This window comes from Callorhinus ursinus, unplaced genomic scaffold (genome assembly GCF_003265705.2).
Source record: "Callorhinus ursinus isolate GAN/ISIS: 27379988/994484 unplaced genomic scaffold, GSC_fseal_2.0 scaffold2, whole genome shotgun sequence".
NCBI classification, from domain to species: Eukaryota; Metazoa; Chordata; class Mammalia; order Carnivora; family Otariidae; genus Callorhinus; species Callorhinus ursinus.
Genome location: NW_027397064.1, coordinates 45,367,971 through 45,384,041, shown reverse-complemented (window position 1 = coordinate 45,384,041; position 16,071 = coordinate 45,367,971). Strand labels below are relative to the sequence as shown.

General features: G+C 35.7%; 1 protein-coding gene across 3 annotated transcripts in view; it reads left to right on the top strand.

Annotated features, from left to right (window-relative positions):
- ITGAV (integrin subunit alpha V) overlaps nt 1-16,071 on the top strand; it is a 95,564-nt gene that overhangs the window by 61,917 nt on the left and 17,576 nt on the right. For all 3 annotated transcript variants that reach the window (XM_025848912.2, XM_025848922.2, XM_073881485.1), the window contains 5 exons: nt 2,238-2,429; nt 4,849-4,894; nt 6,245-6,352; nt 8,244-8,302; nt 9,809-9,963. In XM_025848912.2, the coding sequence (XP_025704697.1) occupies nt 2,238-2,429; nt 4,849-4,894; nt 6,245-6,352; nt 8,244-8,302; nt 9,809-9,963 (560 nt within the window). The remainder of the gene's footprint in view (nt 1-2,237; nt 2,430-4,848; nt 4,895-6,244; nt 6,353-8,243; nt 8,303-9,808; nt 9,964-16,071) is intronic.

The following is a 16,071-nucleotide window of genomic DNA, read 5'->3' as shown; positions in this document are numbered from 1 at the left end:
TTTTTTTAAGAATAACAAATTCTTGGCGCTTACTGCAGGCCATGCACTGTTCTAAGGGCTGAAAAGGAGAGGATAAATTAGAGCTCATTCATGTCCTTAAGGAATTTAGCATCACCAAGGGCAATTTTTATGTAAACAAGTAAACATTAGAATGCGGCTGTGGCAGTGTTTGAGATATTCCTGGGCATAATGTTCTTACATAAAAGACGAGCGATCACGGTGTCTTTGGTGTCTCAGGGGATGCAGCATCGAGGAGGCTGAAAGCAGTTTGTGTATGTTAAGGTATAATTAAGGCAGTTTGGAATGGCTGGCACCTAGGGGCTGTCACAGGCAAGGTGGACACATCCTTGCTCTTATGAAGGTTATGTTTTGTAGGGGAGCCATTAGAGTAAACACATAATGGGGAAATTCAGACAGTGATAAAGGCTGTGGGTTAAAACAAACAACAAAAAAAGGCAGGTTAATGTGATAGTACCTAGACAGTGTGAGAGGGAAGAGTGCATGGGTTCATTGTCAGGGAAAAACCTCTCTGATAAGATGATATTTCATCTATGATTTGGATAAACAGAAGGAGCAAAGCTTGAAAAGCTTTGGAGCAAGAGCTGTTAAGGCAGAGGGAGCAACAAGTATAAATCCGGAGATGGGGACTAGCTTGGTAGGTTTAAGGAGCAGAGGAAAAGACCAGGATTGATAGGAAGGGCGAGTGAGGGCTAGAACTGGGCGGTGGGGTTGTGGGGAGTGGTGGTGGGATGAACAGAGCAATCAGGTTGTGTTTAAATGCTCTGGGAAACAATTGAAGGGTTTTCAGAAGGAAGGTGACATGATATTAACCTTTGGCAGCTTTGAGGAGAGTGGGTCTTAGGGGCAAGAACAGAAGTGGGAGCCACGCAGGTTGCTTTAGGGATCCAGGGAAAGGATGAGAATGGCTTGTCTAGGATGGTACCAGCAGACACAGGGAAGTGGACATAATTATAATATATTTCAGAGTTAGAAAAGGTCATGGTGACCATTTTTTTTTAATAAGAATTTCAAACTTCTTAATTTGTGTTATCTTAATACAAGTTGAGCAAGATTGAAATGAAGTCATAACTTTCAAATTTCCAAGCCAGACTGACTTCTACTTCAAAAACAAAACCATGTACATAACTAGAATTTTGAGAGCTGGAATGAACCTTAGATGAACCTTTTGACATGTCCCCTTCTTTCCATTTTAAGAATGAGGTATTTTGAGGTCCAGAAAGGTTAAGTGATTTATCCAAGGTAAGACCCAGAATATCTGACTCCAAGTTAATGTCATTTCTACACAGCTTTGCTTGAATCTCCTTAAATTAGGTTGTTGCTTTTGAATAAAGAATATGCTACTAAACTTTAAATCAGTATTTATTGTGATAAATGGGTTGTATGAATACAGGTTCCCCCACCACCACCACTATCCTGAAGTGTAGAACCTTCCCACGAAAACCTTTTATAAGCAGAGGGGCGCCTGGGTGGCTCAGATGGTTAAGCGTCTGCCTTTGGCTCAGGTCATGATCCCAGGGTGCTGGGATCGAGCCCTGCATCGGGCTCCTTGCTCAGCGGGGAGTCTGCTTCTCCCTCTGCCTCTGTCCCTCCCTCCGCCTTGCTCATGTGTGCTCTGTCTCTCTCAAATAAATAAATAAAATCTTAAAAAAAAAAACTTCCATAAGCAGAAATGGTGTAAAGTGAAGAAGCAACTATCATTAATTTATATGGAAAATTTTTCCAGACCCAAAAAATTTCCCAGACCCGGAAAGGAACCTGTCCCAGGCTTTTGTGATACCTTAGGACACATCTTGCTAATGGATGCAAAGAAAAGTTGAGATCAAGTACAGATGCTCACACAGTTCAGTGCTATGGTGGTTTGAGGCTGAGATGCTGGATGTAATTCCCCGGGAAAGAGCTTAAGGGTGCTACTCTTGTTGCTTAGGGTGCACTCAGCCTCTAGACAGGTTCATTGCAAAACAAACGCTGAATGCTATTTTGGCTTTTCTTTGTAAAAGCGAATCCTCTTCAGATTTCTTTCAATTAGCAAAACAGGTACTAATGTAGGTCCTACCTAAAAGCAAAGTGGTGTTAGGGGAATGTTTGGAAAGCACAATATGTCTGTATTAAGATCTTCACCATGTAAATACCACTCTCCGTCTTCTTTCCTTCTCCTTCCCCTTCTCCTTGTTTTTACTCGTCCCAAATCCCCTCTCCCCTCTTTTTTTCCCCTACAGATATTGCAATTGCTGCACCATATGGGGGTGAAGATAAAAAAGGAATTGTTTATATTTTCAATGGAAGATTAACAGGGTTGAATGCGGTACCATCTCAAATCCTTGAAGGGAAGTGGGCTGCTCGGAGCATGCCACCAAGCTTTGGCTATTCAATGAAAGGAGCCACAGATATAGACAGAAATGGATATCCAGGTGCTTTCCTAGAAATATATAGAGTTTCTTAGGTTTTTCAGTCCTAATAGAAATAGTTTTAGTTATTGCTCTCTTGATTTATGTTATGAGTCATTTCAATTAAATACGTCAAGTATTGTTCATACCCCTGCTATACCGAAGGTACTGTTCTCATCACTGAAGGGGGTTTGAAGCAAAGATAGCTCTATTTCCTGGGAGCTTCCAATATAAAACTCATACTCTGTTTCGTCTTTTGTTGTTCCTAAAATCTGTAATGAAATGTCAGAGAAAAATGGTGTAGAAGCTAGAAACAAAAACAATGTTCATTCTAACTTTTTAAATGTCTTTTTTTGTTTGTTTTTAATGGTCTAGCATTTTTATGGACTTGACTAATCATTGTCATTTAAAAAAAATACATTATCTCATTTAATTCTCCCAGTAAGGCTGGTGAGGAATATAAGCCAGCTCATCTCTTTATTACACCATTTTATGGATGAGAAAAGAAACTGGAAAAAGTGATTTGCCTGAGGTTTGCCTGTGGGTTTGAACCAGAACAGGAAGGGAGGCCTTTTTCTTTTCTTTTTTTTTTTTTAAAGATTTTATTTATTTATTTGAGAGAGACAGAAAGAGAGATAGAGAGCATGAGAGGGAAGAGGGTCAGAGGGAGAAGCAGACTCCCCGCTGAGCAGGGAGCCCGATGCGGGACTCGATCCCGGGACTCGATCCCGGGACTCAATCCCGGGACTCCAGGATCATGCTTGGAGCCGAAGGCAGCTGCTTAACCAACTGAGCCACCCAGGCGCCCAGGGAGGCCTTTTTCTAGCTCTTACATACTTAGGAGTATTATAATGGATCTGGATCATTTTGGGTCCATTTTTTAAGTGAAATATAATGCAGAAGAATTGGTTACCTTTATTGTTGAAACAGTTCATATGAGCCCAATATACAAGTGTGTTGAAGTACTTTTAGAAATAGGACAGGAAGTTCATTTTTACTTGTTAGTGTTATTTCGAGAGATTTTTTTGGTTATTTATGTAATATATTTGTTATGGAACATTTAGGAAATACAGCAAAGCATATCTTTCAATAATTTTTTCCAGTGCATTCATACAGTTTTTTAAAAGAATAGAAGTATGCCTTAGGCACTGTTAATAGCATATTTTATTCACTTAAAATCAGGACTATTTCCCCGTACTATTAATTATTCTTCTGAAGATGAATTTTATGTTTCCCATTCTATTAAATGTCTGTATCATATCTTATTTAACTTTATGTTTGGACATTTATATCCATGCATGCAATTCCAGGGCATATCTCTGATTATTTCCTTAGGACAAAATTCTAGAATTGCTGTCAAAGATATGCACTTTTTAAAAAAAGTCTCTTGAAACATATTGTCAAATTACAATCCCACTCCCTCCAAAAGAAGGTTTCACAACTTTTTTAAGCACTCACCAGAGTGATCATTTCCCCATATTTGTGCCTACACTGAGGGTCATCTGTTGTTTCTTTTAAAATAACTTTAAACTACATGATAGGTGGAAAATGTTACTTTGTTCTACTTTATAATTTTTAATTATTAGGGAGGGTAAGCTTTTTTATTTATTTGTATATATATTTACTTCCGTGAATTTCTTTTTTTCCTTTTTTTTTTTTTTTTGCTTTGTTTCTGTTGGGATGTTTTTTTCTTTCCTTTTTTTTTAACTTGTGGCAGTACCTTCTAACTCCTTAACATGTATATATTTTTCAGTTTGTCACATTTGGTTTTTGTGCATAAAAAAGTTCTTAATTTTTATGTAATCCAGTCTACCGATCTTTATGGTTTCTCATGTATTTTTTGCTTAGAAAGGGTTTCTTCAGATTTACCTTGGGTATACTATGAGATAGAGCTCTTATTTCATTTTTTCGTAATCGTGAACCTGTTGTTACCAGCTGCATGTAAAAATCAATGTATTCTGTTCTTGTTAATTTGAATGCTACTGCTATTATTCTGGTATTCTACATATATGTAATGTGCTTTTTTTGGGTTTTTTGGAACAGTGAAAAAACTTATAATGAAATTTAAATTTATAATGAATTTTATAATGAAATTGTAAAATCCATAGGCACCTATAAAACTTTTTCCTCTGAGGGGTATATATATTTGGTTGACATGCACTTCCTTATTGTTGCTAATGTTTACAAAGTATCTATTAAAAAAATACTCATCTACCCAGATGAAAGATTAGTTTTATGATGAGTGTTTGCCATTCAGTGATCGCTTATTTAGTTTTCATATGTTTTCACCTTTTAGATATTATCTTACAACCACTTAATGAAGAATAGTTTTGAAACTATATCTAAATCTTTATTTTATGCACTGAAAGTTTTATAGAGTGGTATGTGAATTAAAAAACATTATTATTATTATTATTTACATGTTTTTCTACTCTCTTTTAAGACTTAATTGTAGGAGCTTTTGGTGTAGATAGAGCTGTATTATACAGGTGAGCATGTTTCCATCTCCTGTAATATAGGAATATTCTGAATTATTTGGCAGTTTTATAGTTAAGTCCAGTGTTTGAATTTAAATTTAATTTTCTTGAAGTAATGATGAAATTTGTTTATTCTTTCAAGTCTTGCTGCAGGCAAGTAGCATTTATACAAGGAAATCCCAAAGTAGAGAAAGTTGTAGATTTTTTTAATTTAGAAAAGCATTCAGATTTTTCCCACTTTGTTCTTTAAATTGTGTTAAAAAATATTCTCCTGCATTTTAAATCTCTTTAACATTTATATGAGTTTACATTTTCTTCTAAAGGGGCAAGAAATTAACTTGATGTTATGCCACAGCATTCTGTGACCACAAGGGCAGTGTGTAATGACTCCCCAAAACAGTATTTTTATTATTAGAGCAATATGTATAAATCCACATACCTGTATTTCTCAGCTTCATCTATGTTCCCAGTTATTCTCTATATTTAATCAGTTCCCCATGGTTTAGGCTACCATCTGGCATCACAAGTAGATTAAGGTGTTTACACTTCCATGGGATGTGTTTAGACATGCCAGGATAACTAACATTAGTTCTGGGTAATGGAATTTATGTTGGCCAACTTGGCGCCACCTGTGCGTTCATATCAATTCCAGGATTTATCATGATTGAGATAGGCACCCTGACCTGAGCCTACTCGAGTTTTATACAGTGTTTAAATCTGTGCATCTGAACTTTGGAAAACTATTTTATCATTTCAGTTTTTTAAATTGTTATCAAAGAATTAATAATGCATGTAGTAAAAGCTCAAGTAGTACAGAAAGGGCATAAACAAAAAAACAAACTTTATCTCATGTCAGTTACTAGTTTATGAGTATACCCTACCAGAAACATTCTGTGCATTAAAAAATTGTGTGTGTGTGTGTGTATGCATCCTTTGTACATCGTGGGTTTTTTCTCTCTCGTATAAAAATGATATCTTGCATATATCTTAAAGATTATCTCATATCCATCCACACAGATGGATTTATGTTACTCATTTCCTCTCCTGTATTGCATTGCATTAGGTAGACGCCCCACAACGTGTTTAACCATTCTGCTGTGGTGGACTGAGTTCAGATAGGTTGGCCAGTTGTCCCGCTTTGCCTGGAACTGAGGGATTTACCAGGTCATAGGACTTTCAGTGCTAAAATCAGCACAGTCCCTGGCAAACAGGAATAGTTTGTCATTCTGTGTTTAGGTTGTTTTTATTCTTTTTGCTATGCTTTAGGAAACATTGCGCTTATATATGCAGTGAATGTAAACCTAATAAAATGCTTAGGTCAGTCTAACATTTCAAATAATTTTTTTTCTTTTCTTTAACCAGGGCCAGACCAGTTATAACTGTAAATGCTGGCCTTGAAGTATACCCTAGCATTTTAAATCAAGACAATAAAACCTGCCCACTGCCTGGGACAGACCTCAAAGTTTCCTGGTAAGGACATTAGTTTAATAATAGTTATTATTGTGATTATTGGTGTGGTCATTATGAAAACAATTGAAAATGAGGTGGGGAGCTGAAATGTTGGTACAACAGTTTCTGTGAGTATACTCTTTTCATAAATTGGATTATGGAAATACTGTTCTAAAGTAGATATGTAGAAGGCTCTAGAAATATGCTAAAAACTAGTATGAATTTCATTTTAAAAAAATGATGCATGCTCAAAGGAGAAAAAGCTAATAAGATCTCCAAACTCATTTATATTTAATTCTAAACAGGCCCATGAACATTTTAATTTTTAAAAGATATCTTTTCTAGATTTAATATCTGAATAGCTGCATGAAAGTATTATATATATTTAATCTATTGTATAAGTAATATCTCATCAGTATAATATGCTTGTTCTTTTACTTGTTCCCTTACCAGTTTCTAAAGGAAACTATAATTTTTTTTGTAAGTTTCATGTCAGAATTCTTCTCTAGTCCAGTGTTTTGCAAGTCTCCATTATTTATATGCTATTTTTTGCTACATTATATGATTTTTGCTGTATTTTCATTCTACCTGTATTTATAATTTTAAGTTTTTTTTCTTTTCTTTCTTTCTTTCTTTTTTTTTTTTTTAAGTAGCCTCCACGCCCAGCATGGAGTGCAACATGGGGCTTGAACTCATGACCCTCAGATCAAGAACTGAGCTGAGATCAAGAGTTGGACTCTTAACTGACTAAGCCACCCAGGCGTCCCTAAAGTTTTTTTTTTTTCTCTAAATTGATTCATGTTTTACTTAAAAACATTTAAAAATAAGATAAACCCAGTACCTTTCTCATACATATCAAAATAAGTATTAAATTAAAAATCCTGACCCATTTACTAGTAAAATTACCATGAGTACTCTACTTTTGGAGAACACTGTTCTTTATGTTCCTTGGTTACACAGGAAAATCAGAGAACTTCTGACAAATGCAGGGTGGAATGATTGGAAGCTGGGAAAATTTTACTTCAGAACTAATGAAAAAATATTTTTCCTGATTTTGTTTTTGAATTATTATAGTTTTTAAAGACATTTTTCAAAATTTTATTTATTTCATTGGATTGCATTAAAAATTTAATAATATTTTTCTTAATTTATATTGATTGGCAATGAAGTTGTTTTCAGATTTTGGCTTTAAGTTTTACTGTCTTTCTTCCCCTCACTCTGCATGCCCCTGTGAAGTTGCTAATAATATATTTTAAATTATGCAAATAATTCAAAGGCTTTGAATACACTAAGCAGTAGCTTTCATATGTTTTTGATTATGGCACATAGTATGAAATACATTTTGCATCATAATCCACTAAAGACATGTATAGAATTAAAACAAAAGTTCCATGAAATCTTATCCTTCAGTCAATTTTATTTATTTGATTTATTTCTTTAAGATGGTGGCTAACCCAACCCATTAAACTAATTTCATAACCCATTAATAAACCCACTCACAACCCATTAATAAATCATGACAGACACTGTTCTAGAGGAGCTCTCTAATTAAAGGAAGCTTTGGTGGAGATTTTTAGTAAGTGAGATGTTATTTTAAATCTGGTTGGTCATTTCCCTCATTGAGATTTATCAATAGGTTCTCTAAATGTGAGAGGAAGTTAGGAGATTCTTTTCTTTTTCTTCCTTTTTTTTTTCATCAAGGTACCATGAAAGTAAATGTGCCTAAAATACCGAAGCATGAGTTGTTATTCTATATAGTTTCATGTTTCAAGAATAATGTTAAGACATGAGAAAAGATATAAAAGGCTTCACTATATAAACTGTCTTAGAAATGGGAGATTTGGGGGTGATTTATTCAAAAATATGTCTAAACTGGATTATAGGATTTGTATATATTTTTATTTTTCTGCAGTTTTAATGTCAAGTTCTGCTTAAAGGCAGATGGCAAAGGAGCACTTCCCACGAAACTTAGTAAGTGTTCTATGGAAAAATTATATAATGATTCTGTATCTGTAGCTCAGAAAGTATTTTAAGATATTTGAATAGTTAACACAAGTAGTTGTTATTGTTGTTCTTTGACTATTATGTTTAAAGACACTTAACATTGCCACATAATTAACTTATTGACTTTTAAGTTAATTCAGATAGAATACATATTTATTTATTGACATTGTGAACAAAGTAGCCCACTGAATGGTAAATATGGCCTTCAGAAAGTTAAACAGTTACCAGTGAGAGATAAATGAACTCTAGGGGAAATGGTATTACTGTTTATAAATAGATGATCTACAGAAGAGTTGGTATTTTATGTCTTAAAGAAGACCCCAGCAATCTCAGGAGTAGAGGTGCTTTAGAAATGATGGAAGAAGAAGTCTGGGCCACTAAATTTAACCCACATGGCAAACTTCTAACTTGACTCTTGCTTTCCAAAAAATGGTTTATGTGGTCCAGAGAGGAAGGTAGGAGAGCTAGGTGATAGTTGCCAAAATTTGTCATTATGTTAGTGACAGTGCTGAGAAGTAATGATAAAGCAGGGGAAGAAGACTGAATCTTTTGGGTTTGTGTCTGTGCATGAAAATTCACATAGAGGAGCAAGGTAAGGCGTCACTGGAAGATGACTTTTCAGTAGTACAGACCCGAAGGAAGTGAAGGACCTAGGGGATGTCCAGAGGAGTATTTTGCAGAGGAAATGGCAATTTCAAGAGGCCTGAGACAGGAGTCGGCTTACTGTGTTTGAGAAACACAAGAGGGCAGTGTGGGTGGGTGGAACAGAACTGGAAGCAAAATAACCCTGCGTTCTCACCCAATTTTGGTCTGCACTCTTACCCACTTTGAAGAAACTATTTAAAGAAGGACTGAATCTTAGAAGGAAGTCCCCCTAACAGCTGTGCTTCAGACTATTGGTTGTACATTCGTTTTAAGATAATTCTTGATCCAGTCAACTTTGGTCACCCACTTCATGAGGGACATATTTGATAATCTGATATGGCAGCTTCGATAGAAGTAGTAGTTGCAGGTGATGCAAACTGTTTATTCATCATAATGTCTAATAAAATGGTATGGGTACATATTAGTAAATATTTCTTAATTTCAATCAGCAAGAAATTGCTGCTACTTGCATTAATGGTGGAAGTCTTAGTTCACATACATTTCATGCTCTGAACTTCTTCCTCGCAGCTTAAAGTAAAAGAAGAACTTTCCTTTTCATCTGATAGTTATTTTACTACTATCATTATCTATTGTCTGGATTAATATATGACATTACTTTGGGGATTATTGGATTGATTATTTACTCTTAAATATTTATTCAGAATTAATGTTATAGTCTCACTACATTGTATAGACATTTTTAGTGAATTACAAGGAAATTACTTCTTAAGTAATAAATATCTCTGTTTACATGAAAACTCTTAGGTATCTAGGAGAGATAGGTGTCCATAAAGATTACGTTAGTTATAAATCCTTTGGTTTGTATAGACTTCCAGGTGGAGCTTCTTTTGGATAAGCTCAAGCAAAAAGGAGCAATTCGACGAGCACTGTTTCTCCATAACCGGTCACCAGGTCACTCTAAGAACATGACCATTTCAAGGGGGGGACAAATGCAGTGTGAGGAACTAATAGCATATCTGCGGGTAAGAGATACTTTTCTGTTTCATTATCTTTTACATTTTACTATTTTTTTAATCTAAATGAGTTTCACTGTGTATAAAGTTTTTGGTATTAAATCAAAAAGAAAACACTGAAGAACACACTTGAGAAAATTTGACTTTTTAAAGTATCAAACCTGAGTAATGGATTTTTGCTCATGGCAAACTGGATATTCCAAATGGCTGTTCTACAACAATGCTACTGAATAAATTATAACAAACATGTTTCTTAAATATCACTAGATTTTCAAAACAGAAAAAAAATCTCCAGGGTCCAAAAAAAGAAGCAGTCAGTTAAAAAAACTACATTGGCAAAATTTGACTTGTGAGTTGTATGCGAATATGTGAGCCAGAGTGGCTGGGGAAAGAATGAGCAGTAATTGCCCCAGAAGAAACAATTTTAAACCTGCAGAGGCTTGAGGTGTTGGAATTATCAGTTACAAAATACGAATTTTTATAAAATGTTTAAAGAAAGAATAAAACTTTTAAAAAGAATACAAAAACTAACGATGTAGGGTGATTAACATAACATAATAATAATAAAGAATACAAAAACATCAGTGGAGATTTGGAAGACAACATAATTAATAGACTTACATAGAATTTAACAGACTTATATAGAATACAAAAATTGACCATATATGGGTCACAAAGGAAGTTTAAACAAATTTCAAAAAGTTGGAATCATAGAAAATACACTGTTTGATCATGGTGCAATTTTTAGAAAGCAATAACAATAAAGATAAATTGGGAATTAGGAATTGTGATTTTAAATAACTTATGGATCAAAAAAGATCATAATGGAAATTTACTTTGAATCATAATGAAAATTTTGCTTATCAAAATGTGTGGGATGTCACAGAGGCAGAAAATAAAGTAAATGTATAGCCTTAAATGCTGTTTAATTTAAATGAAAGATTGATCAAGAAAAAATTGAAGGAAAACAAAAAAAATTTAACTCCACAAAATAAGGAATTAAAAAGGGACATAGCTACAGGTGAAGAAGGGATAACAGTAATAGAATATTATAATAACCTTGTGCTAAGACATAGAAAAACTTAGACAAAACAAAGATATTCTTAGAAAATTATAACACAACTGCCATAAGAAGAAATAGAAAACCTGAAAAAGCCATTTAACCATATAAACCATTCTAAAAATTGAGTTGCCAGTTAAAAAACTTTACACCAAAGGAAACACTAGTCCCAGATGGTTTTATAGGCGATATCTACCAAACCATGAAGAACGAGACATTCCAATATTAAGCTCTTTGAAGGGATAGAAGAATAGAAAATATGTCCACCTTAATTCTATGAAGCCAGTGTAATGATACCCAGAAAGATGGGGGATAGTCAAGCAAGAATTTCATGCCAGTCTTTCAGAAAGACATAGATGTAAAATTACTAAATCAAATATAAGCAAACTAAATCCTAGCAGTTTATTAAAAAAGATAAAATAAGTAGAAAATTTTGATTTATTCTAGGGTGGGTTAACTCAAAAATATAGAAGTATAGCTTAACACATGAATAAGACTGAAGAAAAAACACGAACGTCTTAAATATAGGAACAACTTTTGATTAAATTAAATAGCTCTTCATGATTTAAACAAGCTTCAAGCTGGAGGTTTTCCAAGATGGCAGAGGAGTAGGAGACCTGAGTTTTGTCTGGTCCCAGGAATCCAGCTAGATAGCTATCAAATCATTCTGAACACCTGTGAACTCAACCGGAGATCTAAGAAAATAGCTACAACTCTACAAATAGAAAAGCAACCACTTTCTGCAAGGTAGGAGGTGCGGAGAAGTGAATCCAAGGCGATATATGGGAAGATAAATGGGGTGGGGGTGGGAAGGGGCCTCCGTAAGCCAGCACAGGAAAGTGATATAGGAGCGGAGTGCAAAATCAGAACTTTTAGAAGTCTTCTCTGGTGAGGGATGTCCCTGCCTGAAAGGTGTTCAGGTAGCAAATCAGGGTAGAACCCTAGGCAGGGCAGTGTGGTCTCAGGATCCTCGGAATCACAGGAAGACCAGGGGTGCTGAGTGTGGCAGAGCTCCCAGGCATCGGAGTGGGGAAGCCAGCTGCAACCAGTGAGCCCAGGAGTGGGCTCTCAGCTCGGGGTTGCCATAAACCACAACCACAGCACGGTCTGGCAACCACTCTCTAAGCAGGGGCCCAGCAAGCAGAAGAACCCCAACAAAAGTCCCCTCCCTCCCCAGGAGGAGTGGAGGGGAATGGTGCAGGTGCATGCTGCAGGAGTCTGCAGGGTTTGGACACTCCAAACAGGGTCGTGTGCCTGAGATAGAAATGCTCAATCACAGGCTGGGTGAGCACAGAGGGTGGACAGAGACCAGGAAGACAAGGGTGGTTGTCTGTTTTTCCCTGAGGGTGCACTGAGGAGTTCGGGGTGCGAGCTTTTGGCTCAAGGGCTGGAGATTGGGAGGCGGTGTTTTCATTCTCATCCTCTAAAGCAGCGCAAAAAGCCTTTAGGGAACAAAAGCCACATAGAGAAGTCGGGAGCCACTTACTCATTCTGGCCCCCTGGCAAGGGTGATGTAATTCCGCCCCAGGGAAAGACACCTGAAAATCAGCACAACAGGTCCCTCCCCCAGAAGATCTGCAAGAACATTGAGCTAAAACCAAGTTTATGCAGATCACACAAACTGCAAAACTCCAGCGCTAGGGGAAAAGAGTATATAGAATTCATGTTTTTTTCTCATGATTCTGTAGTCTTTCAATTTCAATTATTTTCTTTTTCTTTGCAACCAGTTTCTTATTTTATCAAGTCTTTTTTTAAGTCTTCTAATTTTCATTTTTACAGTTACATTCTATCCTTTCACTGTATTTAATTTTACTTTTGTATATATATATATATATATATAAGTTTTTCTCTCTTTACAATGTTGGGGTGCTGTTTCTTCTAACAAACAGACCAAAATACACCCAGGATATAGTGTATTGCTCTGTTCTGTTTACCTGTTTATATTCTTTCTTGTTTTCTTTCCTTTTCTTTTGTCTTTTAATTTTCATTTTTAGTTACACTCTATCCTTTCAATGTATTTAATTTTATTTTTGTACATATATAAGTTTTTCTTTACAATTTTGGGATCTAGTTCTCTAGCAAACAGACCAAAATACATAAGGATCCAGTGTATTGCTCTGTTCTCTTCACCTGTCTGTTTATATTTCCTCTCTCACTCTATTTTTTTTATTTTTTTTTCAATTTCAGGTCTCTTCTGATTTGTTTAGTGTATATTGCTCTGGGGTCGTTATTGCCATTTTAGTATTTTGTTCTTTCATTCATCTATTCGTCTCTGGACAAGATGACAAGAAGGAAAAACTCAACTCAAAAAAGAGAACAAGAGGCAATACTAACTGTCCGGGACCTAATCAGTCAGGGACCTAAAAAGTATCATCTTACAATAAGTAAGATGTCTGACCTAGAGTTCAGAATAATGATTATAAAGATACTAGCTGGGCTTGAAAAAAGCATAGAAGACACTAGAGAATCCCTTTCTGGAGAAATAAAATAACTTAAACCTAATCAAGTCAAAATAAAAAAGGCTATTGAGATGCAATAAAAAATGGAGGCTCTAACTACTAGGATAAATGAGGCAGAAGAGAGAATTAGTGATAGAGAAGACAAAATGTTGGAGAATAAAGAAGCTGAGAAAAAGAGAGAGAAACAACTACTGGATAACAAGGGAAGAATTAGAGAGATAAGTGATAGCATAAAGTGAGACAATATTAGAATAACTGGGATCCCAGAAGAAGAGGAAAGAAAGAGGGGCAGAACGTATTTTGGAGCAAATTCTAGCTGAGAACTTGCCTAATCTGGGGAAGAAAGCAGGCATTCAAGTGCAGGAAACACAGAGAACCGACCTCAAAATCAATACAAATAGGTCAGCACCTTGACATATAATAGTGAAGCTTGCAAATCTCAGAGACGAAGAGCAAAAACAACCTTAACCTTAACCTACAAGGGTAGAAACATTAGACTGGCAGCAGACTTATCCACAGAGACCTGGCAGGCCAGAAAGGACTGGCATGATATATTCAGGAGCTAAATGAGAAGAGCATGCAGCCAAGAATACTTTATCTGGCAAGGCTGTCATTCCAAATAGAATGAGAGATAAAAACCTTCCAGGACAAACAGACACTAAAAGAATTTGTGATCACCAAACCAGCTCTGCAAGAAATCTTAAAGGGGATCCTTTAAGCGAAGAGAGAGCCCAAAAGTAACAGACCAGAAAGGAACAGAAATTTGAACTCAATCACAAGAGAAAATTTGGAGAGAACTGAAATAAATGGAGGCTAAGGAGCATCCTACCAAAGAATGAATGGGTCAACCAGGAAATTAAAGAAGAATTAAAAGAAATATGGAAACAAATGAAAATGAAAACATAACTGTTTAAAATTCTTGGGATGCTAAGAGGCAAGTATATAGCAATACAAGCCTTTCTCAAGAAACAACAAAGGTCTCAAATATACAACCTAACCTTACACCTAAAGGAGCTGGAGAAAATACAGCAAATAAAGCCTAAACCCAGCAGAAGAGAATTAGTAAGTATTAGAGCAGAAATTAATGAAATAGAAACCAAAAGAGCAGTAGAACAGATCAATGAAGCTAGGGGTTGATTCTTTGAAAGAATTAATAAGATTGATCAAGCCCTAGCCAGACTTATCAAAACGAAAAAAGACCCAAATATAATCATGAATGAAGGAGGAGAGATCACAACCAACACCAAAGAAATACAATTTTAAGAACATATTATGAGCAACTATATGCCAACAAATTAAGCAATCTGGAAAAATAGAATGCATTCCTAGAGATGTATTAACTATCAAAACTGAAACAGAAAGAAATAGAAAACCTGAACAGACCTGTACCTGCAAGGAAATTGAAGCAGTGATCAGAAATCTCCCAACAAGCAGGAGTCCAGGACCAGATGGCTTCCCAGGAGGATTCTACCAAACATTTAAAGAAGAATTAATACATATTCTTCTGAAGCTGTTTCAGAAAATAGAAATGGAAGGAAAAATTCCAAACTCACTCTGTGAAGCCGGCATTACCTTGATCCCAAAACCAGACCAAGACCCCACCAAAAAGGAGAATTACAGACCAATATCCCTTATGAACATGGATGCAGAAATTGTCACCAAGATACTAGCCAATAGGATCCAACAGTACATTAAAAGGATTATTCACCACAACCAAGTGGGACTTATTCCTGGGCTACAAGGGTGGTTCAGCATCCACAAACCAATCAATGTAAATAAATAAATAAATAAATTCACTACATAAATAAAAGAAAGGACAAGAACCATATAATCTCAATAGATGCAGAAAAAGCATTTGACAAAGTATAGCATCCTTTCCTGATTAACTCTTTTCACAGTGTAGGGATAGAGGGAAGATACCTCAATATCATAAAAGCCATATACAAAAAGCCCACAGTGAATATCATTCCCAATGGGGAAAAACTGATAGCTTTTCCCCCAAGGTCAGGAACATGACAGGGATGTCCACTATCACCACTGCTGTTCAACATAGTACTAGAAGTCCTAGCCTCAACAAAAAGAAATAAAAGGCATCCAAATTGGCAAAGAAGAAGTCAAACTCTCCCTCTTTGCAGATGACATGATATTCTATGTGGAAAACCCAAAAGACTCTATCCCAAAATTACTAGAACTCATATAGGAATTCAGCAAAGTGACAGGATATAAAATCAATGCACAGAAATCAGTTGCATTTCTATACACTAACAATGAGCAAAAGAAAGAGAATTTAAGGAGTTGATCCCATTTACAATTGCACCCAAAACCATAAGATATCTAAGACTAAGCCTACCCAAAGAGGCAAAGTATCTGTATTCAGTAAACTATAGAACACTCATGAAAGAAATTGAAGAAGACACAAAGAAATGGAAAAACATTCCATGATCATGAATTGGATCATGAATTTCTGCAAAGAAGACACACAAATGGCCAATAGACACATTAAAAGAAGCTCAATAACATTCGGCATAAGGGAAAAACAAATCAAAACTACAATGAGATACCATCTCACGCTGGTCAGAATGGCTAAATTTAACCACT